The sequence below is a fragment of the Alternaria rosae genome, assembly GCF_020736505.1.
Source record: "Alternaria rosae strain MPI-PUGE-AT-0040 chromosome Unknown BKA58scaffold_4, whole genome shotgun sequence".
Taxonomy (NCBI): domain Eukaryota; kingdom Fungi; phylum Ascomycota; class Dothideomycetes; order Pleosporales; family Pleosporaceae; genus Alternaria; species Alternaria rosae.
The window spans coordinates 1,921,629-1,943,185 of NW_025763573.1; the positions used below are offsets into that span (position 1 = coordinate 1,921,629).

The 21,557-nt window shown below is 52.6% G+C and overlaps 11 protein-coding genes across 11 annotated transcripts; 6 read left to right on the plus strand and 5 right to left on the minus strand.

Moving 5' to 3' along the window:
* Window positions 1-60: 60 nt before the first annotated feature.
* Window positions 61-2,029, minus strand: BKA58DRAFT_314335 (tyrosyl-DNA phosphodiesterase I; the record flags this gene model as incomplete). Its single annotated transcript, XM_046167474.1, has 3 exons — window positions 61-1,401; window positions 1,451-1,544; window positions 1,614-2,029. 3 exons carry the CDS (start codon window positions 2,027-2,029, stop codon window positions 61-63), a joined length of 1,851 nt encoding a protein of 616 aa, XP_046026445.1.
* A 225-nt stretch (window positions 2,030-2,254) lies between these two features.
* Window positions 2,255-4,171, minus strand: BKA58DRAFT_155434 (uncharacterized protein). Its single transcript, XM_046164856.1, has 2 exons — window positions 3,808-4,171; window positions 2,255-3,756 (listed from the first exon to the last, which is right to left on the minus strand). The coding sequence occupies exons 1-2, from the start codon at window positions 3,988-3,990 to the stop codon at window positions 2,497-2,499; spliced, it is 1,443 nt and encodes a 480-aa protein (XP_046026446.1). The 5' UTR covers window positions 3,991-4,171; the 3' UTR covers window positions 2,255-2,496.
* Window positions 4,172-4,836: 665 nt separating this feature from the next.
* On the plus strand, window positions 4,837-5,727 carry BKA58DRAFT_154773 (uncharacterized protein). Its single transcript, XM_046164849.1, has one exon. It carries the CDS (start codon window positions 4,941-4,943, stop codon window positions 5,427-5,429), a length of 489 nt encoding a protein of 162 aa, XP_046026447.1. The 5' UTR covers window positions 4,837-4,940; the 3' UTR covers window positions 5,430-5,727.
* A 734-nt stretch (window positions 5,728-6,461) lies between these two features.
* Window positions 6,462-8,583, plus strand: BKA58DRAFT_154485 (permease family-domain-containing protein). The gene is made up of 2 exons (XM_046164845.1): window positions 6,462-6,770; window positions 6,818-8,583. The coding sequence occupies exons 1-2, from the start codon at window positions 6,685-6,687 to the stop codon at window positions 8,502-8,504; spliced, it is 1,773 nt and encodes a 590-aa protein (XP_046026448.1). The 5' UTR covers window positions 6,462-6,684; the 3' UTR covers window positions 8,505-8,583.
* Window positions 8,584-8,661: 78 nt separating this feature from the next.
* On the minus strand, window positions 8,662-9,928 carry BKA58DRAFT_438956 (uncharacterized protein; the record flags this gene model as incomplete). The annotated part of the gene is made up of 3 exons (XM_046173632.1): window positions 8,662-9,302; window positions 9,535-9,696; window positions 9,874-9,928. The coding sequence occupies 3 exons, from the start codon at window positions 9,926-9,928 to the stop codon at window positions 8,662-8,664; spliced, it is 858 nt and encodes a 285-aa protein (XP_046026449.1).
* Window positions 9,929-10,529: 601 nt separating this feature from the next.
* Window positions 10,530-12,650, plus strand: BKA58DRAFT_401051 (uncharacterized protein; the record flags this gene model as incomplete). Its single annotated transcript, XM_046171643.1, has 3 exons — window positions 10,530-11,001; window positions 11,054-11,449; window positions 11,497-12,650. 3 exons carry the CDS (start codon window positions 10,530-10,532, stop codon window positions 12,648-12,650), a joined length of 2,022 nt encoding a protein of 673 aa, XP_046026450.1.
* Window positions 12,651-12,902: 252 nt separating this feature from the next.
* Window positions 12,903-14,459, minus strand: BKA58DRAFT_154766 (3-ketoacyl-CoA reductase). The gene is made up of 2 exons (XM_046164848.1): window positions 14,070-14,459; window positions 12,903-14,016 (listed from the first exon to the last, which is right to left on the minus strand). The coding sequence occupies exons 1-2, from the start codon at window positions 14,232-14,234 to the stop codon at window positions 13,156-13,158; spliced, it is 1,026 nt and encodes a 341-aa protein (XP_046026451.1). The 5' UTR covers window positions 14,235-14,459; the 3' UTR covers window positions 12,903-13,155.
* On the plus strand, window positions 14,438-15,553 carry BKA58DRAFT_382955 (40S ribosomal protein S11). Its single transcript, XM_046170138.1, has 4 exons — window positions 14,438-14,507; window positions 14,560-14,590; window positions 14,649-14,853; window positions 14,944-15,553. The coding sequence occupies exons 1-4, from the start codon at window positions 14,491-14,493 to the stop codon at window positions 15,168-15,170; spliced, it is 480 nt and encodes a 159-aa protein (XP_046026452.1). The 5' UTR covers window positions 14,438-14,490; the 3' UTR covers window positions 15,171-15,553.
* BKA58DRAFT_382958 (Erg28 protein) lies at window positions 15,554-16,521 on the minus strand. The gene is made up of 2 exons (XM_046170139.1): window positions 16,046-16,521; window positions 15,554-15,967 (listed from the first exon to the last, which is right to left on the minus strand). Exons 1-2 carry the CDS (start codon window positions 16,106-16,108, stop codon window positions 15,593-15,595), a joined length of 438 nt encoding a protein of 145 aa, XP_046026453.1. The 5' UTR covers window positions 16,109-16,521; the 3' UTR covers window positions 15,554-15,592.
* Window positions 16,522-16,586: 65 nt separating this feature from the next.
* Window positions 16,587-18,851, plus strand: BKA58DRAFT_155761 (LCCL domain-containing protein). The gene is made up of 2 exons (XM_046164858.1): window positions 16,587-17,336; window positions 17,403-18,851. Exons 1-2 carry the CDS (start codon window positions 16,694-16,696, stop codon window positions 18,587-18,589), a joined length of 1,830 nt encoding a protein of 609 aa, XP_046026454.1. The 5' UTR covers window positions 16,587-16,693; the 3' UTR covers window positions 18,590-18,851.
* Window positions 18,852-20,332: 1,481 nt separating this feature from the next.
* On the plus strand, window positions 20,333-21,477 carry BKA58DRAFT_155769 (uncharacterized protein). Its single transcript, XM_046164859.1, has 2 exons — window positions 20,333-20,767; window positions 20,854-21,477. The coding sequence occupies exons 1-2, from the start codon at window positions 20,577-20,579 to the stop codon at window positions 21,266-21,268; spliced, it is 606 nt and encodes a 201-aa protein (XP_046026455.1). The 5' UTR covers window positions 20,333-20,576; the 3' UTR covers window positions 21,269-21,477.
* Window positions 21,478-21,557: the final 80 nt, after the last annotated feature.

A 21,557-nucleotide genomic window follows, 5' to 3' on the forward strand; every position in this document is an offset into this window, starting at 1 on the left:
TTCGACATATGTGTAGGACATGTGCTTCGCATTACTCGTCCTGAAATCGAGTACCAGTACTCATCGTCCGTAGCCACCCCAGGCGTGCCCGTTTCGATCTGGCTCCGAGTGTTGCATTGTAGCGCACCAAGGCCTCTCATCAGCCGAGTAGGGCCGCAGTGGTAAGTCGTATGCCATGCGGAAACCCACGACTGTCCTCGGCTTAACCGTGTTCTTCTCTCCAGCTGCCATTCCCCCGCTACCATCATCATGAGCACTGAGACTCTCGGCTCCAGGCATATCGTTCCCAAAAACAGGGATCATGGCGACTTCTTCCTGCGCCTGGACATATAGAGCAGGCCAGACGACAACCCCCGCCTCCCACGACTGTATCCAGATCTCATCTTTCTTGTTCACCACATCGCCCCATGCTTGCTTGCTCAAGTTTGCGCTCGTCACCATTGCCCAGTCGATGGTCTTGTGCTCTTCGTTACTGAAACGTATGTAGGTTTTGATGTGTGGTGCCGCCGGGCCACGATGCGCTTCTTGCCTTGCTGGGTCGTTGGATGACGAAGAAGACGCGTGACACCAGTGGCATAGCATCGGATGCATGTACTCCAACTGTTTCTGTTGCTGCGCTGATTGAAGTTTCCAATGAATTGACCCACCAGATGCGTATCCATCAAGCGAACCACGGATTTCCTCTGGGGTTGGAAAGATGACACTGTACTTAGGAGATAGCGACTTTCCTATGTTAGACTCACATTTGGAGAAGAAAGATGAGGCTTGCGTCGAGGAAGATGATTGTTCCTTGGAGTTGGCTACTGTGGTTGCCGACTGGCATGCAAGTACTGATTGGAAGTTCGATAGCCATGTGGGCGCCGCACCCAACGTTGCTATAGATGAAATTTGCGTCACGATATGAGGACGTAGAGAGTCCCGGGCGCCCATGACAGGAATACTAGAAAGTACCTCTTTCAAGCCTAGCCACCCGAACGAGGTCACCGAAGGGCTAGCTGTAGCGGGCTTCTGTCGCGATGGTGCACTTCCAATGAACGCAGCTCTAATACCTGAGAAATCGTAGTCTTGAAGTTGGGTGGTCAGCCCTCTCAACCGTTTCTCGTATGCACTTAGATATCGGAGGACATCAACTTTGAATCGCTCGCCGCTCCCAACCGGGTGAACTAGAGGAGAGCCTGGCTGGAATGACGTTGGTTGAACTGAAACAGGTAACAATGGCGACTTCCATACTGCTTGAGTCATGTTGGCCCAGTCGCGATGGATCATATTGGCTGTATGGATGATAATTTGCGCAGTGTCATCATGGCGAAAGAGGATAAGCATCTTCGAGTGGTGCGTTCCGAACGGATCCGGAATATACGCGCTCAGAAGCTCGATATTCGGGTACCGCTCTGCTGTTTCCTAGAACATTGTCAACTCCTATCAAAAATAAGCGAGGAAGAGTACTCACAAGTAGGGCGATCCTGTTATCATCATCCCGCTTCCAGAAGCCATGCACGATCTTGACTTTGATCATGTCTCTCACATCGCTGTCGAAATGCTGCCTGGAAATGGTTAGCATCAGGACTCAAGCCCAGAGCCGCGTTAGGTTCGGCGATAGATACGAAACTTACATGACAAAGTCTAAATCGAACAAAAAGTTAAAGTTCCAACATTCCTTGATCAACGGATCACCGAGCAAGTCCGACAAGCACACAGTATCTATATTCTGATGCGCCGGCAGCTTCTCAATTCTGGTCAGCTGTACTGGCGAAGGACAATATTGCGGTTCCCCAGTCCCGTCCCTCCCATGATGTGGTGTTGCTGGTTCGGCTGGTCCCGAGGCCAATGTTGGTTTCGGTACTCCATCAAAACTCCAAGTCGGCGTAAATGACGGTGGCTCGGGGCTTTTGCGCCGTGGCAATGGGGGACTGATTGGCTTGTCGAGCCCTGCATGAATGTCGGACTTTGTGACTTCTCTGCTCGGGGGGTCGTCATCGAGCTTGCGGCGTTTTGGTGGCGGGGCATCCCCGGGTTGTTGAGACGCCATCCCAGTGAGGGCGTGATGACGACGATGCAGTCGCAATCAGTCTTTGTTCGGCGCTGTGTAGAGTTGGGTGTCAGGAATCGCGTTGCGTCTTGTTGACACGGAGGGAGGGAGGCACGGTCCACTTGACCGTAGCAGGCAGTCACTGGTGTCATGTGAATAAGGAAAGAACACATAGATGCAGTCTAGAGAAAGATCGATAACGATCAGACATCACAAATAAGCAGTCACGATAATAAATAATAAAGTATGGAGTGTGAATGGATATCATTCTCGGTTTGGACCGTAAAGCTCACTTTTCAAAGCATGTGCTCATCAAAGGCTACAAACATACGCAATCTAATAGTGCTTGAGCATCGTCTCCATGATGCTTGCTAGTGAACGCAGCGAAATGAAAACATAATTATGCCTACACAAAACGAAAAGGCATCCCAAACGCCGGGCATCGCTAAATCAAAATGAACAATGCTCTAGGCCGCGCTGGCGCTGAGCATAGGTTGTGCGACCTTGGTAACCTGGTTACCAGCCCGGATTATTGGGTTGCCTTGTTCGTCCTTGACGATGTTGACCTCCTTGTTCTCCTTCTGGGCACGCTTCCAGATCTCAACCTCGCACCCACCGCGGATGACACCCACCCTCATGGTGGACAGCAGGTTGTGAGCGGCGTTGGAGTGGAAGTAGACACCACCGTTGAACATGGCAGTAGCGTCCTTGCCGATACCGCTCTTGATGAGGGTCTTGCCACCGGGGTGCTCGTTGATGAAGTCGGTGACGTCGTGAACAACACCGGCGACAGCGATCAGACCGCGGCCGTTCTTAGCCTGCTCAACGTAGTCGTCCCACTCAATGACGGGGAGTTGCTCAAGAGGAACGCCCCAATCGAGCTTAGCGCGCTTCTGGTCGATCTTCTTCTGTAGCTGTTGGACGCGACCCTTCTCGATCTCATTGGCACGGAACTGCTTTAGGTTGGAGGCGAGGCCGAGCTTGCTCCACAGCCAAATGGACCACTTGGTGGGGTCGTACTGGTGCCATTCGATAGCGTTACGGTAGTCGGAGGGGAACTCGTGGTGGAAGTTGTGGTAACCCTCACCAAGGGTGACAAGAGCGGTGATGACGTGGTCCCTGGGGCTGTTGCGGTCGTCGAAGGGCTGGTCGCCGAGCCAGTGGGCAAGGGAGTTGACACAGAAGGTAGCCTGCTGGACGAAGAAGATGCGGAGGATACCGGCGTAGATGAATCCACCCTTCCAGTCGTTCCAGAGGAGACCAGCGACAGCCGAGGGGAAAATCAGACCCATGAAGATGACGACCTTGATGTAGTGCTTGTGCTGCCAAACGACGACGGGGTCCTCGTTCAGGTCGGTGATGTCGGTGCGGCCGATGCGCTTGGGGTTCTGCTTCATGACCATCCAGCCGAGATGGCTGTAGAGAAGACCCTTGCGAACGCTGTAGGGGTCCTTGTTGGTGTCGGTGTAGCGGTGGTGGGCACGGTGGTCACGGCTCCACCAGCGGATGGAACCCTCAACAGCACCGCCACCAACGAGGGCGAGGAAGACGCTAAGTGGGAGGGAGGCGTTGTAGGACTTGTGTGCCCAGAGACGATGGTAGCCCGCTGTGATACCGAGACCGGTCCAGAAGTAGTATACGACGGCCCAGAGAGCGGTCTGCCATTTCAGAGGGGTCCAGAAAGCCGCGACGCAGCCAGCGAGGGGGATGCCGATGATGAAGGTGACCTAATCCCGTGTTAGCCAATGGCTCTGATTTGGAGACAAGAGCAAACCTACGTTGAGCCAGTTGACGTGCTTGTACCAGTTGGCCTTGGTGATGGGTGTTTCGGTAATGTGTGGCTTCTTAGGGTCGTACTTGGGGTTGCGGTTCGGCTCCGAGGTGCTCGCCATGGGAGACGGCTGCTTGACGTATTCGGGGTCGACGGCCATCATGCCGGCGGTAGGCTGGTGCGAAGGCATGGTGAGGATGTGGGTAGGGTGGTTGTGTAGGTGAAGCGAGGGAGGTCGAAGAAATTCGACGGGAAGCAACTAGCAGCTCAAAAAAGTTGAGCTCCGGTCAGCCTCCGGGGTGTTGAGTACAAAGCTCCAGCAACGATGGAAAGCTTCACCACGATCAAGTGAATGACGAGGTAGAAGATGTGAGGGAAGGAGCAGTGGAGGAAGGATGAGAGGGAAGCAGAGACAGCGGGCGGCCGAGCGTGTTAATAAGGCGGCGGGACAGTCTTGAATCCCAACACTCTGCGGGCGTGTAAGCGAAAGACTGGGACCTTGCATTGTTCGCTCGAGATCCAGCAATCGCCGCAACTTTGGTCATAGGTGGCCTAGCGCCGCGCACTAACCGCTGTCTCAGGGTCCCGCACAGGACGAGGGACGGCGCTGGCTGCTACAGCGCGAGAAAATTTCGGGCCTAACTGGCACGTCGTGCTGATCTCGGCATCGAGACAGCGTCTGGGTGGCGGTGCGCGAGTAGACGTGCGGAATATCCAGCAATCCCAAGCCGCCACCTTCCCCAGATTCTGATTAATCCCACCCTCGCCGGCCCTATTTCCTACACATCGCCCGGCTGCTGCTTCTAGCCGCGACAACGCGAAGACGATCGCAAAGAGCGGTCTGGTGCATACCACCGGCAGCGCGAGCCGGCGAGAAGGATGCCTTACTGGGCATAGAACCTCACGCCGTGGTGAGGCCACAAGTCTCGTCATCGCTAGCTCGCTAGCTGTCCTCTCCGCTTGATGCCCCGCTGGGCCACGCCTGCAGTCGACGAAGGGTGAGCCGGATGCATGCGCGACACCACGTTCGTTGGGAAACTGTTGATATCGCTCTGCATCCGCCCTACCCAAGTCTTCTGCAGCCTTACGTAGGGCGCCGCTCGCCAACCCCAAGTGTCTGGGAAGCGTGGCCGCGACGACATGTTTCACGCAGTGGCAAAGTGCTCGGCTTGGATACCCAGTGGGTCTCAGACGTCCACGACTTTTTCGATGGCGCTTGTGCTTGGAGAAATCGTCAGTGCTTCACAACGTTGTGGAAACCTTGAAGGGTCTTCTTCCGCTGGCGCAAATTCCCCGGCACGCTCCAATCTCGGCTGCTGGGTGCTGGGTGCCATCGCAAGCTCTGCTCGATTGGGAAACGGCGCTCCTCAACACCTGCTCTGTCTGTCTCCAGCCCATACAGACTCATGTCCGTATCAGTTTCGACGCGCGCCCACCATCGCGACGTCGATGCCATGCAACAGTCTACGAATCAACGTGCCTTTGTTCACCTCGGCTCCAGGAATCTGTTGTGTCACACCCGCTGCACTCTCCGTGTGGTCTCATTCTCATGCCACAAGGTCAACGGTCGTCCCAACGTCCCAACGGGTAGGGCTGAAGGCAAACTACTGGCGTGCGCTCAAGCTATGACGAGCCATTCTTGCGAAAGCTGGTTGCGGCACCCTGACTGCGTAGCCCTCGTTGACCCTTGCCAAGGCGCAGTCTGTGGCAGAACGCGCGCTGCGTTTCGTTGATGAACTGACTGCTTCTTCACTGTCTTCTACATCCTTCCACGTCAGCACAGTACATATTTTCCCATCTAGCCGTGTGTGTCCATGTTCTGTCATCAGCAACCGAAACACGATCAACCAGAGACCAACTATTGAGACTTACCAAAGCCAGAACATCCATCTAGAGCGTACTCACCTGCTCTGCACAGGCATGTACATAGACCTACACGCGATATTGTATAGTTGCTCGAAATGTGGAAAGGCTGTGAGGGGATCAATGTAGTCCTGCGCAGTCTGTCCTGAGCGAGACTCCGATCACCGGCTGGTGCCAACCAGAACAACAAGTCGCCCAGCATGGGCACGCTGAACACCGCTGCATCGGTATCCGGCGAACAGGATCTTCTGACAGCAATCGGACTCAGATCTAGATGCAGATTCCTCCAGTGCAGTGTGGGAGGCCTCTCCTGCAATATCTCCCATCCTCTATCGTCGGAGTGGTCCGCCCGCCAAGTGGATTCAGTCGCCCAACAGCCAATCACCGTTTTCCTGCCTATCAGTACAGGCGATCGTTTTAGCACATACGCGGGTGTCGCCCCTCTGCCACTGCGAAATGCGCGCCGTAGCGACGAATCTGCCGTGGAGAAAAGTAATTGTTCGCGGCGGCTCACGACTATCTTCGGCCAGCTCCAATCTTCGGCGGTCCGTGAGTGGCCTTGGATTCGGGGCTAAGACGTTGTGGATGAACAATTGTGTATCGTGAGGGTTGGTGCAGGAGATAATACTCTTTCTCCACATGTTCTATATAGATGAGCAAGTAGCTCGTTGGGTTTACGCCATCACTCTACTGCACAGCGACTAACGTTCCCACTCGAACTAACGCTTCGCCATCTTCACGTCACTTCCCCGCATACCGAATTTCAACACAACCATCCGAGCCTTTCAAGAGCTTCTCATCGGTAGCGAGCTACACTGCGCGCGACAGGCTTTAGCCGACCAAGAAGCCCGTCTGATACTGCGACTGGTCGTACAGCTGGGTATCTTCAGCCACCTCGCCAATCTTATCAGGATCTTCCTTATCGGAAGTTGAACGGCCGAATATAAAGATCCGGCTCAATCTTGACATCTCTTTTTGTGTTCGGACACGCACATTTGGATTGCAAAGTCTCTGAGCAGCCATGGCAGACATGATCGGTCCCGACCATACGCCAAAGCGAAGCTTTGGAGAGCAGGCAAGACGCGCCATGAAGGCCTTTACAACCAAGTATGTTTTTATATCACAGCCAAAGTCTCGTCTAACAAATTTAATAGAGATGGTCTGGTTGGTACTTACGACTACGCCTTTCTGTTCCGGCCAAACCTTCCATTCATGAAGAAGGAGCGAAGAGCTGCACCCTTCTTCGGCCTCCACGATCGCATGCCAGTGCTACTAGCTCTCCTTCTCGGATTTCAACACGCACTCGCCATGTTAGCAGGTGTCATAACACCGCCCATCATTCTCGCCAACGCCGCACATCTAAGTTCTGAAGAGCAACGCTACCTCGTCTCTACTTCGCTGGTGATTTGCGGAATCCTGTCCTCTATTCAGATCACGCGCTTCCATATCTGGAAGACCCCGTACTACATCGGAACCGGTCTGATTTCAGTTGTCGGTACTTCTTTTGCGACCATTCCCGTGGCGACCGGTGCCCTTAGCCAGATGTACGCGACCGGATTTTGTCCGACTGCTGCTGATGGCACAAGACTCCCTTGCCCCGACGGCTACGGAGCTATCCTCGGCACGTGTGCTGTATGCGCCTTGCTAGAAATCGGCATGTCCTTCACCAGCCCCCGTATCCTCAAGAAGGTTTTCCCGCCCCTGGTTACCGGTCCCACTGTACTGCTCATCGGCGTCCATCTCATCGAAACTGGACTTCAAAACTGGGCTGGTGGTTCAGGTGATTGCCAATCCCGACCAGAAACAGGACTCTTCCAGCTGTGCCCCAACATCAATGCTCCGCGCCCTCTTCCTTGGGGTAGCGCCGAGTTTATCGGTCTCGGTTTCAGTGTCTTCATCACCATCATCATCTGCGAACGGTTTGGCGCGCCTATCATGAAATCTACCGCTGTCGTCGTTGGACTTCTGGTTGGATGCATAATTGCAGGCGCGACAGGCTACTTTGACAAGTCCACCATTGATGCCGCACCCGCTGTATCCTTCATCTGGGTCCACACATTCAAGCTCTCTGTCTATGGGCCCATTGTGCTCCCTCTATTAGCAGTCTATATGGTTGTCGCTATGGAGGCCATAGGTGATATTACCGCTACCTGCGATGTTTCGCGCCTCGAAGTCGACGGCGAGATGTTCGATTCCCGAATTCAAGGTGGTGTCCTCGCAGATGGTCTGAACGGCATGATTGCAGCTCTTTGTACCATCACGCCGATGAGCACTTTTGCTCAGAACAACGGTGTTATTGCTCTGACGCGTTGTGCGAACCGGAAGGCAGGTTATGCGTGCTGCTTTTGGCTCATTATCATGGGCATCTTCGCCAAATTTGCGGCGGCCCTTGTTGCCATTCCTTCAGCAGTTCTCGGTGGAATGACAACCTTCCTCTTCAGTGCCGTTGCTGTTAGTGGCATCAGGATCATCAGCACAATGTCTTTCACTCGGCGCAACCGTTTCATCCTCACTGCAGGATTCACCCTGGGCTTCGGCGCTACCATGGTACCAGACTGGTTCGATCACGTCTTCACTTACGATGGACCGAACCACGCACTCCAGGGCTTCTACAACGCTATTATCTTGATCCTGGAGACAGGTTTTGCTGTTGTTGCTTTCATCAACGTTGTACTTAACCTTGTCTTACCAGAGGAGATTGAGGATGAGGAGACACCGGAGTTGACTGCCAATGAAGTCGACGAGCCAGCCGACAAGGAAGAGTGGGCGAGGGTTAAGAAGGGAGCCACTGATGTTGAAGGACGACCAAGTTCGGATATTGAGCCTAGCAAGGCTGCGTGAGCGTTGTTCTGTTCATGGTTTTGGTTTTTACGAAAAGCGAGCTCTCATACCGAATGGGCATCTCAGTGTTATGGTCTCCTCATAGTCTTGTCAAGAAGAAATCCTTTTCTTTACTCACCAATTGCCCCCCGCATGCTCTAGCTCAAGATGAGAATGATCATCTTACGACACCAACATGCACCACGAACCCACTGCCCTCTTTCAACCCCTCGCCCAGCATCCTATCCGGCACCTGCCAAACGTGAAAATACCGATGAAAACTTTTCAACCACGTCTCAAAGACCTCAGGACTGCGCAGCTGCTGCGCAATAAGACAAAGCGTTGGCTCGTCCTTGTCATCTTTCAACCTACATATTGCAGCACATGTCGTATTGAGCGGCTCAATCAGAGCTTCGTTGTAGACGCAATCGCATGATAGGATCATGTCCACGGGCTTGAGACGAGAAGTTGCATCTGTCTCCCAGTCTAATTGCAGTGTCGTGATGCGATCGCCACCACTTCCTCCTTCTCCCTTCAGCTGACCCTGCTGTTTCTTACTTCCCCTCCCACTCTTTCTTTTTGCCGGCATGACGGTGTCGAGATTCTCGGCAATATTCTGCCGTAGCAGTTTGAGCACATAGTCTTGGTCGGTGGCTGTGTAGCTTGCGACTAGGGGACCTAGGCAGAGTGCGACGATACCGGATACGCCTGCGCCGAGCTCGAGGATGCTGGAGCTGGGTGTGAGAAGAGAGGATGCGAAAAGGAAGTTTGTTGGGGAGGCGATCCATGCTGCGAATAACGGGGTGACTTTCCACACTACTGTTCAGATGTTAGTCGATGGGAGCGAAGTGAATGATGGCTGGAGGATTGTAATAAAGATCATCATAATGAATTTGGTGGGCTATGTATTGATTCTGCATCGCTAAACCAGGCCACTGTAGCTGAGATGCTAAAGTAGCCCCCCATGGAAGGTCGAGTCCAACTGTAATAGAGAAAGTCTGGGGCAACGTATCACCCTGTAAAAGACCATGGCAAATTCAGTACTACTTACCGGCACCGGTCGTCCCTTCTTTACGGCTGGAAGTCAGCAGACCTCTTGAGTGGTGGATGACCAGATCGTGGCCCGCCACGCTGAGGTCTAGAGTTGCGGCTGGCTCGTCGATGAAACCAAGAGACTGAGAAGGGATATCTTGCGAAAAGACAACGAATGCTTCTGCGTGATTTGATGAGTAACTTATCGATGATGACTTGTTTGCAGTCTTGCGACATATTCCACTTTAGGCATGCGTGAGAGCGAATCGCGACAACAAAGTAATACGTTGAGCCGAGGACCAGCATAGGGGTGTGATTCGATGAGTTGCATTTGTGTACTCCAGGGCGTTTTACACACCTTCTTCAGGGTCCAGAATGGGCCCCGTTGCCAGAATTTCCGTAAGACTCCGCATCTTGGCAACGCTCAGGCGATAGCGGCCTGCGATTATCCGCTCGATCCTTGCACCTGCGTGAAGGTTGGCAACGGAGCGAAAGCGTCAAAAGGAGACTGCGCGGCTTGGGAGAGTCTCGGATTCCTTGGCCAGCTGCAGGCGGACTCAACTGCGTCTCACGACGACTTGAGGTTGAGCAGGTTTGCAGCGCGAAGAATACGTCGCAAGGACACGACGGGAGGCCGACACGACCTGGCAGACCTTGCGATGTGTGCTGCGCTGTCGATCTTCAGTCGCATCTCGTTCGACAGAAAAGAAGTGGAGAAGCGGCTGGCCCCAGTTGCCCAGAGCTTGCGGTGGCTGAGTGAGGTCATCAAGAAGCTCGGCCACCCCAGCAGGTCGTCGATTTAGCGACAGGGAAAGCATAACAAGTGCATAAGCTCCCCAACACACCAACCTCCATCACATCCGCCATTCCCCGCTGGCGACGACACACTCTCCATATACCCTCTCGCTACTTTTTGCACTTTTTGTGATACCCTTTGCACTATATCCCTACACACACCCACACTCAACACACACGGTCGTCACTCTGGAAAGCGCCCACCCCAGAGCCGCCAAGATGCCGCAAGACCTCAAGAAGCTGATGCCCCAGGCCAAGAACCATCGGTCGGGGCCTTACACGTGCGAAGCTGCGAATGCAGAGAAGATTGAGGGCGAGACGGTGCCGCGTCGCAACCTCGCCGCGAAAGACGGTCTGGTACTGAAGCCCCACGACAACGTAGAGACATTGTACGACGTGCTGCGACACGCAGCAGCCAAGTATGGAAATGCAAAGGCCGTCGGTGCGCGTCGCATCGTCAACATACATGAGGAGACGAAGAAGATCAAGAAGATGGTCGATGGCAAGGAGCAGGAAGTCGACAAGAAGTGGCAGTACTTCGAGCTCAGCCCGTACAAGTACAAGAGCTTCGTCGAGTTTGAGAAGATGGCGCTCGCGGTCGGCTCGGGTCTGAAGTCGCTGGGCTTTAACCCGCAAGACAGGCTGCACCTGTTCGCCGCTACGAGCATGCAATGGCTGGCGTCTGCACATGGTAAGCAATCGCGTGTATCTGTACAAGAACCAAGAACTCATCATGCTTACAGGTGCCATCTCCCAATCCATGGCCATTGTCACCGCATACGACACGCTCGGAGAAGAGGGTCTCAGGCACTCTATGCTTCAGACCAACGCAAAGGTCATGTTCACCGACCCCGAGTTGCTGCCCAAGCTTGTCAACCCAATGAAGGAGGCCAAGGACGTCCAGGTCGTCGTATACTGCACCAAGAACGACCCCAAGCAGAAGGATATTGATACACTCACCCAGGCGCACCCGCACTTGAAGGTCATGAGCTTCGACGAGCTGGTCAAGATGGGCGAGGAGAGCCCTGCGGAGCCTATCCCGCCCAAGGCAGACGACCTGGCCTGTATCATGTACACGTCTGGATCTACAGGTACTCCCAAGGGAGTCATGATCAAGCACCGCAACGTCATTGCTGCTAGTAAGTCTCCTGCTGCGAACATCCAAACAAAGTACTGACCTTTTCAGTTGCTGGTGTCGACGTCATTGTAGGCAAGTACCTCGGACCGGGCGACGTTCTCATCACCTACCTCCCCGCCGCGCATATTCTCGAGTTCGTGTTCGAAAATGCCGTGCTCTACTGGGGTGGTACCATGGGCTACGGAACCATCAGGACGCTCTCGGATCAGTCCGTGCGCAACTGTGCTGGTGATATCCGTGAGCTGAAGCCGACTGTTATGGTCGGTGTACCCCAGGTATGGGAGACCATCAAGAAGGGCATTGTCAACAAGGTTGAGGCTGGAGGCGCTGTCAAGAGCAACATGTTCTGGGGTGCGTTCGCCGCCAAGGGCTTCCTCCTTGGTTCTGGACTGCCAGGCAGTGGTATTCTCGATGCCATTGTCTTCAACAAGGTCAAGGAAGCCACCGGAGGTAGACTTAGAATCTGCTTGAACGGTGGTGGACCCATCTCGAAGGAGACGCAGCGCTTCATCTCCATTGCCATTACACCCATGATTAGCGGTTATGGTCTTACCGAAACCTGCGCCATGGGTGCGCTCATGGACCCCTTGGCCTGGAACGAGCACGCTCTCGGTGAGATGCCTGCTTCAATCGAAATGAAGCTCGTCGACTTCGCGGATGCCGGCTACTTCTCCACCAACAACCCACCTCAGGGAGAGATCTGGATCCGTGGCGGTGGTGTCGTAGACGGCTACTTGGACATGCCCGAAGAGACCAAGGAGGCTTTCACCGACGACGGATGGTTCAAGACTGGTGATGTCGGAGAGTTCAACGCCAACGGTGAAGTCCGCATCATTGACCGCAAGAAGAACTTGGTCAAGACGCTTGCTGGAGAGTACATTGCGCTCGAGAAGCTCGAGTCTGTATACCGCTCCGCACCCATTGTCGCAAACATCTGCGTCTACGCTGCGGAAGATCGCCAGAAGCCTGTCGCTATCATCGTGCCCACCGAACCGCAACTGAAGAAGATTGCCGCCGCGGAGGGTGTCCAGGGTGACCACCTCGAGGAACTTGTTCACGACAAGAAGATTAACTCTGCTGTGCTTAAGCAATTGCAGCAGGCTGGCCAAAAGGGCGGTCTGGCTGGCTTCGAGATGATTGAGGGTGTTGTGCTAGCAGACGAGGAGTGGACACCACAGAACGTAAGTACCTTTGCAACATGAAAGAAAGTCTACAGAGTGCTAACATTACAACAGGGCCTCACCACTGCCGCGCAGAAGCTCAACCGCAAGGGCATCTTGAAGCAGTACCAGAAGGAAGTTGACCAGGCCTATGGCAAGTCGTCTTAGAGACGTGTTGTCAGAAGCAAAAAGTTGAAGGACATTTAGCGTAATCCTTGGACCACATGCTTGGCCTTGTTGCAATTTTCCTATGACTATATGAATTGAGTTGGCGGAATATCCTCTTCCTTAGTATGGAGAAAGCGGTGTAGTTATATCCTTGTTGCTATAGCACGGCGCAGGGGTCTTAGTTGAATGCTTATTCTGTGTGAATTTATATTCGTACACATTGGTAGATCGCGAAAAACGCATTCCCTTGCGCATTTGAACATTACATCGATAAGTAGTGGAGCTCGACGAAAGCACCCACTCCGGAAGCATCTCAAGTAGTTGAGATTCGAGTTGACTCGTTATGGGGTTCAGAAGACAGGTCCACCAAGCGGACAGCTTACTGCTTCTTAGCGTCCCTCTCAGCCTTTCGTAGCGCACGCTTCCGGATGTTCTCGTGCATGCCCCTGTTCACCTTGACAACAGTATCCGAGCGCTCACCCAAGAAGCGCGAAAGGAACCAGTGCATGAGTCCGTGACTCCAGTACGGTGTGCTCGTAAAAGCCACACCTTGTGCGCCTCCGCTCCTTCCAATCTTGCTCAGTGTTGCGTTTACGAATTGCTTGGGGTTCGGAACGAGTGCGGACGTCTTGCGGATCTTGGACATGGCCGTGGTGACGAGGTGAGACTGGACACATTGAACGTACACGCCGTGGGGCTCGAGTTCGGAAGCAAGCGCGGTGGACCATTGTTGTAGGAAAGCCTTGCTACCCGAGTAGGTTGCGAGGAGCGGGGTAGGGAAGAAGCCGCCAAAGGAGGCCATGGTGAGGACGATTCCACGCTTGCGAGACACCATGCCGGGGGTAACAAGTTGCGTAACGCGAAGCGTGGCCATGCAGTTGATCATGATGATGTCGTTCATCTCCTGCTTGGGTGTCTCGACGAACGGTACTGGGATGCTGTGGCTCAAGCCAACATTGTTGACCAGGATGCTAACGTCGAGACCGTCAATGAGCTTCTTCATGTTGTTGTAGTCGGCATCTTTGTTCAGCGCAAAGTCCATAGCCAACGTCTTGACGGCGATTTTAGGGCCATACTTGGATGTGATGTCGGCGGAGAGAGAGTCGAGCTTCGATTGCGTACGCGAAACGAGGATGAGATTGTAGCCCTTGGCTGCGAGGGAGAGGGCGAACTCCTTGCCAATGCCGTCAGAGGCACCAGTTATTAGGGCCCAGGTACCGCGGGGTCCAAATGTGCTCAGCTGGTGGGGTTAGATATATACGAGAGGGGTCAGGAATGCTTGGAAAGGCATACAGATTTACCTGGCAGCACAAACAAGCTGAGAAGAACTCGAATGGTGCTAATGACTGGTGCTGCAAAAGATGCAACGCCTACGAGCAGGAAGCCATAGACAGCAGCCTGCACGAACGAGTTGCTTGCGTCGATGTGAACACCGAACGGCTCGAGGATGCCTGCCATGAGGAGCGAACGTCGGAGCGGCCAGAAGTTGGGTTGGTAAGGCTAAGGAGCAGTTGCAAGCGGCTGCAACATTGAAGTTCGTACACTCTCTTAGCCCTCGCGACAATCTCACGGCTTCGCTCTGGGCCCTGCCGAGGCTGGCCACTAGGGTGGCGCTAGCCCTCGGCACCGGAGGAACCTTTCTCCACACAAGCGATCGAATATTGCGATCCTAGAGCAACACCGAAAGCTCGACAATACCACCCGACCCGCAACCATGGCGACCGAACTCACGTACGTTGTGCGATAATGCGAATACTCTCGACATATACTGATTGCGAAATAGTGTCCAGTCGGAGCGCGCTTTCCAGAAGCAGGTACTACACGCCCATTTCGCGAGCCCCCAGCACATCCGATACTAATGCGATGCGATAGCCTCACATCTTCCTCAACCACAAGGTCGGCGGACCCCGCAAGAACACCCGCGCCAGGAGATGGTACAAGGACGTTGGTCTGGGCTTCCGTACGCCCAAGACCGCCATTGAGGGTACCTACATCGACAAGAAGTGCCCATTCACCGGCATGGTCTCCATCCGTGGCCGTATCCTTACCGGAACTGTCATGTCCACCAAGATGCACCGTACGTCAATCTCAAATTTCTGGAGCGCGCACACAGGGCTCAAACAGGAACATCAGAAAGATATTGGCAGCAAGAACTAACGGATTGCAGGCACCTTGATTATCCGCCGTGAATACCTTCACTTCATCCCCAAGTACTCCCGTTACGAGAAGCGCCACAAGAACCTCGCCGCACACGTCTCCCCCGCTTTCCGTGTCGAGCCCGGTGACCAGGTCGTCGTTGGCCAGTGCAGGCCCCTCTCCAAGACCGTCCGCTTCAACGTCCTCCGTGTCCTCCCCCGAAAGGGAAAGGCTGCTAAGCAGTTCAACAAGTTCTAAGTGCATAGAAAAGGGATGGTGTAACGGTTCATGATCAGCAACGGAAAGAAACTTGGTTGAGGCGGAGTGTGACGGCTTTCGATATAGTCGTCAAAATTCGGCATCAAGGATTGAGGTATCGGAGTCCCATGGGCCATGTATGTTTCTTCAGCTACGATCAATGAAAGTCCTCGAGTGGTCAAACAGCCACCGAGGCGGGTCAAAAGTCCATTGCTGTTCATGCTGCAGCGTGATGGATCTTGGTACATGTGTTTGCGTTGGGAACCCTGGCGATTAGTGACTACATCACATCACGTCTTGCTGCACCTTGAGATGTCCCTGGTCCAAGTCGTGAGAAAAGACAAAACATGAACGCGTCTAGCACACATTAACATTACATCACTAACTCTGTTTCGATACCCCATCTTCCCCAGCCCGCTACGCTAGGCCTTGACGTAGAAATCCCACTGCATCCACATCCAAATTAAGCTTGAAGTTGCGACTATCACTGGCCCAGCTAATGGCTTTCCCCATCTTGTAGTTCCATACACGAACCATTCACTCATGAAGTGTCCCCAGGCTATAGCGTAAGTCCACAAAGCCAATTGATAGAAGCTCGGATTGTTTATGTTATATGCGGCGTAAAGTCGTACCATGCCCGTCAAGAATGTCCATGTGCCGAATGTGCGCGAAGAGAGAGCGGTTACGTGTTTCGGCGTGGTAGGGGGCGGATCAATTGCTGTAGGGTTGTATACGCGCGAAGTGAAGGAGAGGGTGGCGTAGCATTGGAGGCTGTTGCCAACAGAGACTATGGCGACCTGTGAGGACTGTCAGCCTATGCTACCAAGAGAGACAGTATGGGAATGACAGTCGCAAGCCCGGAGAAGAGGACATACAAATAGAAGCCATTTGGGCAGTAAACCCTCCGCTTGAGGAAGATAGGATTGTAGCGCGTCCATTGTGGCGAGCAATTGGTTGCTTGCAAAGTGGATAGAGTCGTGGACGCGTGCGCAAGTCGGGTGTTGTATTTGGCAAATGTTCAGCCTTCTGTAGATCCAGCGGCATCTAAAGGTCTTGGTCTGTGCCCGTGACAGGAGGTGTGGGTATCAACTCAAAGCATAAACCTATCATGAAATCACAACAAGAAATGCAGCCCATTCCTGTGGCATCTGATCGTTATTGATCTATTATGGTACAAGAGCGGAGATAGCAGATGTGATGATGAGGTAGGTGTTCCGAAGAGGCTAGCCAAAGGTGTACGACGTGCCTCCCGTGTGAGGTCAGTTGTGTAACTGAATCCGAGTATAAGAATACCGTCAGAAGCAGCAAACACGCGAGATAAAACCATATATTGCAAAACCATTCAACTCCCTGTTCAAAAGACGAAGGTGGCCAGGACCATATGACGCTGAGTGAGATATGTTATCGATAAGGCACCTTGAGGAAATGGAGCTGTTGATCATTCAACATGTTTCATCTCAAACCACAATGTCGGTTATCAATAACTACATTTCTTATGCACATGCAATTTGCCGCAGCTGAGCATGCGTGTCTCGTTACAAAGCAGTCGAAACGACCACGACGTGGAAGATGACGCGAACCATCCTCTTACCGGAGCGGCTGACAGGGACGAAGAAGCCCATCTATTGACAAGAGAAGAGATGGACTTCGAGGATGACGTGTTGACTACGCGAAGTGGTCGACGTAGCTTCCTCAACTTCTTGCACGGTCCAGAGCCACTTCGTATCCAGTCTATCCAGCCAGTCTTTCCTTCCATACAAGCGCGTCCGGCGCAATGGATGAAAGCACACAGGTTCAACAAACCCATCTGGCTCTTTTCTGTGCTACTCCTTTGGCTTCTAATCTTTATGTGGTTTCTCACTGCGCAATTACCGCTTCGCGATGGGGACGGCAATAGTGTGATCAATCTCGATTGCGTAGACACGCTCTGGAAACGAAAGAACGAATGCGGAATCGATGGAATCAATTGCCGTCCTTTCAGCAACCATTCATTCGCTTTTCGGTGTCCAGCGAAGTGCGGCGACGTGCAGATATTGAATCCGCACATTGTTGGACCTCTCGAAGTAAACTACCGGCCGTTTGTCATTGGGACGGGATTTTACCGTGGAGACAGTTTTATCTGCGGATCCGCGATCCATGCTGGCATTGTGGATGGCCGGAAAGGTGGTAAGGGAACTGCCTCTACAAACTGCCTGTAAGACATACACTGACTTCGTATCTTCACCCTTATAGGCTCTGGTCGAATTACTCTCCTTGGTGAGCATGATAGTTTCGCCAGTACTAAGCGACACGGCATCGAATCCTTACCTTTCGATTCGTACTTTCCGCTTGCCTTTTCTGTGGGCTATGACAATAGCTTTCGCTCTGCTTCCGACCCTCGGTGGGGCTTGCTTCCTGTTTCACTCCTCGTCACTGCTGCGCTTGTTATCTTCACCACGTCACCAAAGATCTTCTTTGCAATCTTCAGCCTCATTTTTGCCCATGTGAGCTTTGTTTCTGATCCACCGTCGGCGTCCTCCACAAACACTACTGTTCTTCCGGATCACTTGTCCATGTTCGCGAAGCGACTTTTACCGGCAATGTTTGTGGCCGTTGTCATATACTCTACTACCGTGAAGAGGTCATTACTTGGCATGACTGCTCAGTTCGAGAAAGCACTCTTCTGGCTTGGCGGTTTTTGGTTTGGAGCACTTTCAAATTATACTTTTGACTGGATACCGATATCGCGACTTACCGCGCACGATCTGGAACAACAACCTGGAGCAAAGCTAGCCCTGGCAATCATCGTCTTGGTGCTGGTGGTAATCATCGTGGGGCAAATATACTACTTCTGGCTCGAAGGCCGGCTGCCCCGCTACCTCGGCTTGTATGGACTCTTCGTTCTTGGAATTGTTGTCTGCTTGACTATCCCAGGCGTAAATCTAAGAATCCACCATTACATCCTCGCGATATTGTTGCTACCGGGCACGAGTTTGCAGACACGACCGTCTTTACTGTACCAGGGCATTCTGTTGGGTCTTTTCGTTAACGGGATAGCGCGTTGGGACTTTGACTCCGTCTTGCAAACTTCTGCTGCACTTCGCGCTGATGCGAAGTTTAACTCGGTGGTTCCCAAGATAACGGACGCCACCGTCAACCTTGGTACCGAGGCGCTGGTTGCGACATTTCGGTATGAAGCACACCCGGTCGGAATTGACGGCATAAGTGTCCTAGTAAATGATGTTGAGCGCGACCGTGCGTTCTACGATGATGGGCTAGGTGGAGCTTCTTTTGAATGGCGCAGGCCAGTTGATAGTGGGATCAACGAGTACTTCCGATGGGCTTATGTAAGAAATGGGAGAACCTTGGATTATACCAGGCCAGGTACGTTATCTGGCAACGGCACGTGGATTCCTGGAGAGCCGGTGGAGAAGGTATGAATCCAGCTGGCTGCACGGTCGCATTTATAAGGATACCTCAGATCTAGGCTCATGTGTCTGGGATGTGGTGGAGGCCCACGAGGTTTGTCGATTGGAGAATGTGAGCTTTTACGATCACAAGAACATGTCAGGGTCTGGTCGTTGTTATCGCTCGCATCCGAAGACCTGTCATTTGCTGTAGGCGACACCGGACCATGGTATCAGTTCCAAATGCCCCACGCTCCTCGTCAGAAAGCCCGCATCACTATTAGCTTCAACCACAAGACAGATACGTTCTGAGGCTTCTACGTAGCCCATATCCCTTCATCCAACCTTTTCTCTTCCGGCTCATACTTCCTCCTCCATTCCTTCCTATCCTCACCACCATCCAAGATGGTAAGGCACAATTGTTCAATTCTGCAGACATGCCGCATATTTTGCGTTCGAATCAGAGTTTCAACACTCCTGGACAAGCTGCGATACAAAACTTGCATCCAAGCAGCGTTTTCGAGGCTACATGCGCAATTCCATGAGCTATACTGACCATGACACAGCACGGAATACTCGTCGTTTCGACGGCTGCACTTTCAGCTCTAATTCCGCGCCAGATGCGAAACTGCCCCGCCATACCTACATGCCCTCGCTGGAACGGTTGCGTATCTACCTCCACCAACGGTGCTGTATTCCAGCTCACCTGTGCGACCGATTACAATGGCGCCATCATCGACTCCGCCCAGGTACGTTGAATTCCGAAAAAGACTAGAATATTACTCACACCCTTGAAGGCCGATGTATTCGTCGACTGCGCTGATGCTTGCTCTCGACACAAAGACTGCGTTGCATTCAACATGAAGGGAAGTTTCTGCTACCTTCTGGGCACCCCCAAGGGCACTGCCCGGCCAGCGTAAGTTTGTCTTTAACGTGTTCATTTACTTCAACAATTTTCCAACTCATCCTGCAGAACCAACGTGTCCACCGGCTCTCAGCTGAAGGGCCCAACCATCGCAGACCCCGCGCCTGGCTCCTCGACATGCACCGACGTCATCGACTGCCCTACCGACGACAAGTGCAGGTACACCACTGCGAACCAGAAGCCGTTCATTGCACAGTGCAACTGGGACTACTATGGCGGCGACATCGCCTACAAGTCGACTGAGTCCATGACTAAGTGTGTGGATGTGTGTTCTGTCACACCAGGATGTGTTGCCGTTACTTGGTTTGACGAGAACTGCTACCTCAAGAACAACAACACCAAGATGATCTACAACAATAATGTTGATAGTAAGTCATTTGTGCAGTTGCGAACTTGCTCCGGGCTAATGAATGTTTAGGTGTTCACCTTGAAAACTAGACTTCTCATCTGAAAGACAAGCTGGATGCCGTCAACGTTGCACGTCAATTGCCGGACCAGTGAACACCATGCCGTGATGTTGGAGTGGGCGTGTATGGGGTTTTCCAGGCCAGTATGTGGTATGTAATGCCGCATATCGGCCCGTAGGCTGCTGCCCCAATCGAGCATTCAGTATCACGAATAACCCTCCGTTTCAGTTTCATCTTTCGAAAGTAGTTTCGACGATTACATCATTCTTTTCTACTGCGTACACGAGCTAGTTTCACACATCTTTCTCTAGTGGCGCGCCTCGCTTACGGTACCTATGCTTGGCCGGCAACACAGCCCGAACTTGGCAGGGTAGGCTGTGTTTGACACCAACCAACACAAGCCAGCTATTTTACCTTTTTGTCGATCTTCGAAATAGTCAAGGAACTGCGAGGTGATCATCAGGCTGAGACGTCAAGTGCACAGATACGGGACCTGCGTTGAAGGTACGCGCCACAATAAGGCGACCTGTGTGTTGATCAACTTTCTCTTTTGCGCCTTGCTACGTAGAGGTACTTATAGTGAAAACACATCTACTCGATTTCGCATCTCATTTTATTAGTATCGATATATTGCACTCCCAAGATTCCTCCACAGCTTTATCTACGCGTTACCTAAGTCCCTCCAAACATGGGTATCTTAGCATCTTTCACTAATCCTAAAAGTCCACTTTGGCAAGGACCTCAACGCTTACATCACCATCTATTTCTCGTAAAGGCGTTTATCCTTTTTATCTTTATCATCATCGTCATTTCCCACAATGCTTCCTTCAAGTACGGATTTAACGACCGCGACAACGACCCCCGTTGGCAAAGCTTCGCGTAAGTCACGGCACATAGTCCTTCCACTTACAATCATCTCAATAGCCAGACCGATCAAATAAAGCGCATACTAACTGTGTATCTAGGAACGATTGGTTCTTCCGCACAGGATTCGCAATGATCCCAGATGCCATTTACACCCTCTTCAGCCTCGTGGCTATACCCCAATCAGCCTCCGCACCAAATTTGTTTCATCCCATCCTTGCTCTCACTTTCTCTTTGGTCATGGTGTGTCTTTATGCAGCCATCTGCTTTCTACACACGCTCATCATCTACAACGATGAGAGCAACACCTACAACAAGTCATATTGGGACGGCCTTGGATATGCTGAGGTGGGATTCCAAGGGGTAATAGGCCTTTTATACGCGGGAATGGCTTTGCTGAGTTGCATTGCTGTGCATCGGTGGAGGAGGTCGAAGAAGGGTGAGAGGGCTGGCTATACTGCGGATGTGGAGTTGACGCCTTCGACCAAGGATGGTAGGGCCAGTGATTTAAGTTAGATGGTGATCTATAAGAAAGAGGTAATGTGTTGCAAGGGAAAGAAGGCATCGTTTATTGTGCTTGCCATTGGCGGGTTTCGCGGGTTGATCACACCAGCAGCATCAAAGGGAACGAAAGTGAGTAATGATGGGGTGAAAAATAGACTACATGTATTTATCTAGAGTCATAATGTATAATGCGTCATAAGGTTCTGCGATCTCAAGGAGAGTTCAAAGTGGGAGTGGATGACGTTCCGAGGTCTTATCTCCATGATCGCCGTTGATAGCACCCCACTAACGCTATGGTGAC

Bases quoted from the DNA above. Each gene is read 5' to 3' on its own strand.
- BKA58DRAFT_155769 (XM_046164859.1), top strand. From the start codon at position 20,577: ATGGGTATCTTAGCATCTTTCACTAATCCTAAAAGTCCACTTTGGCAA. The intron at 20,768-20,853 runs GTAAGTCACGGC...CTGTGTATCTAG, and splicing joins CCCCGTTGGCAAAGCTTCGC to GAACGATTGGTTCTTCCGCA.
- BKA58DRAFT_155434 (XM_046164856.1), bottom strand. From the start codon at position 3,990: ATGCCTTCGCACCAGCCTACCGCCGGCATGATGGCCGTCGACCCCGAA. The intron at 3,757-3,807 runs GTAGGTTTGCTC...ACACGGGATTAG, and splicing joins AGCACGTCAACTGGCTCAAC to GTCACCTTCATCATCGGCAT.
- BKA58DRAFT_155761 (XM_046164858.1), top strand. From the start codon at position 16,694: ATGCGTGTCTCGTTACAAAGCAGTCGAAACGACCACGACGTGGAAGAT. The intron at 17,337-17,402 runs GTAAGGGAACTG...TCACCCTTATAG, and splicing joins TGTGGATGGCCGGAAAGGTG to GCTCTGGTCGAATTACTCTC.
- BKA58DRAFT_382955 (XM_046170138.1), top strand. The intron at 14,591-14,648 runs GTACTACACGCC...GCGATGCGATAG, and splicing joins AGCGCGCTTTCCAGAAGCAG to CCTCACATCTTCCTCAACCA. The intron at 14,854-14,943 runs GTACGTCAATCT...AACGGATTGCAG, and splicing joins CATGTCCACCAAGATGCACC to GCACCTTGATTATCCGCCGT.
- BKA58DRAFT_154766 (XM_046164848.1), bottom strand. From the start codon at position 14,234: ATGGCAGGCATCCTCGAGCCGTTCGGTGTTCACATCGACGCAAGCAAC. The intron at 14,017-14,069 runs GTATGCCTTTCC...TAACCCCACCAG, and splicing joins TTGTGCTGCCAGGTAAATCT to CTGAGCACATTTGGACCCCG.
- BKA58DRAFT_382958 (XM_046170139.1), bottom strand. From the start codon at position 16,108: ATGGACGCGCTACAATCCTATCTTCCTCAAGCGGAGGGTTTACTGCCC. The intron at 15,968-16,045 runs GTATGTCCTCTT...CAGTCCTCACAG, and splicing joins TGCCCAAATGGCTTCTATTT to GTCGCCATAGTCTCTGTTGG.
- BKA58DRAFT_154773 (XM_046164849.1), top strand. From the start codon at position 4,941: ATGTTTCACGCAGTGGCAAAGTGCTCGGCTTGGATACCCAGTGGGTCT.
- BKA58DRAFT_154485 (XM_046164845.1), top strand. From the start codon at position 6,685: ATGGCAGACATGATCGGTCCCGACCATACGCCAAAGCGAAGCTTTGGA. The intron at 6,771-6,817 runs GTATGTTTTTAT...CAAATTTAATAG, and splicing joins ATGAAGGCCTTTACAACCAA to AGATGGTCTGGTTGGTACTT.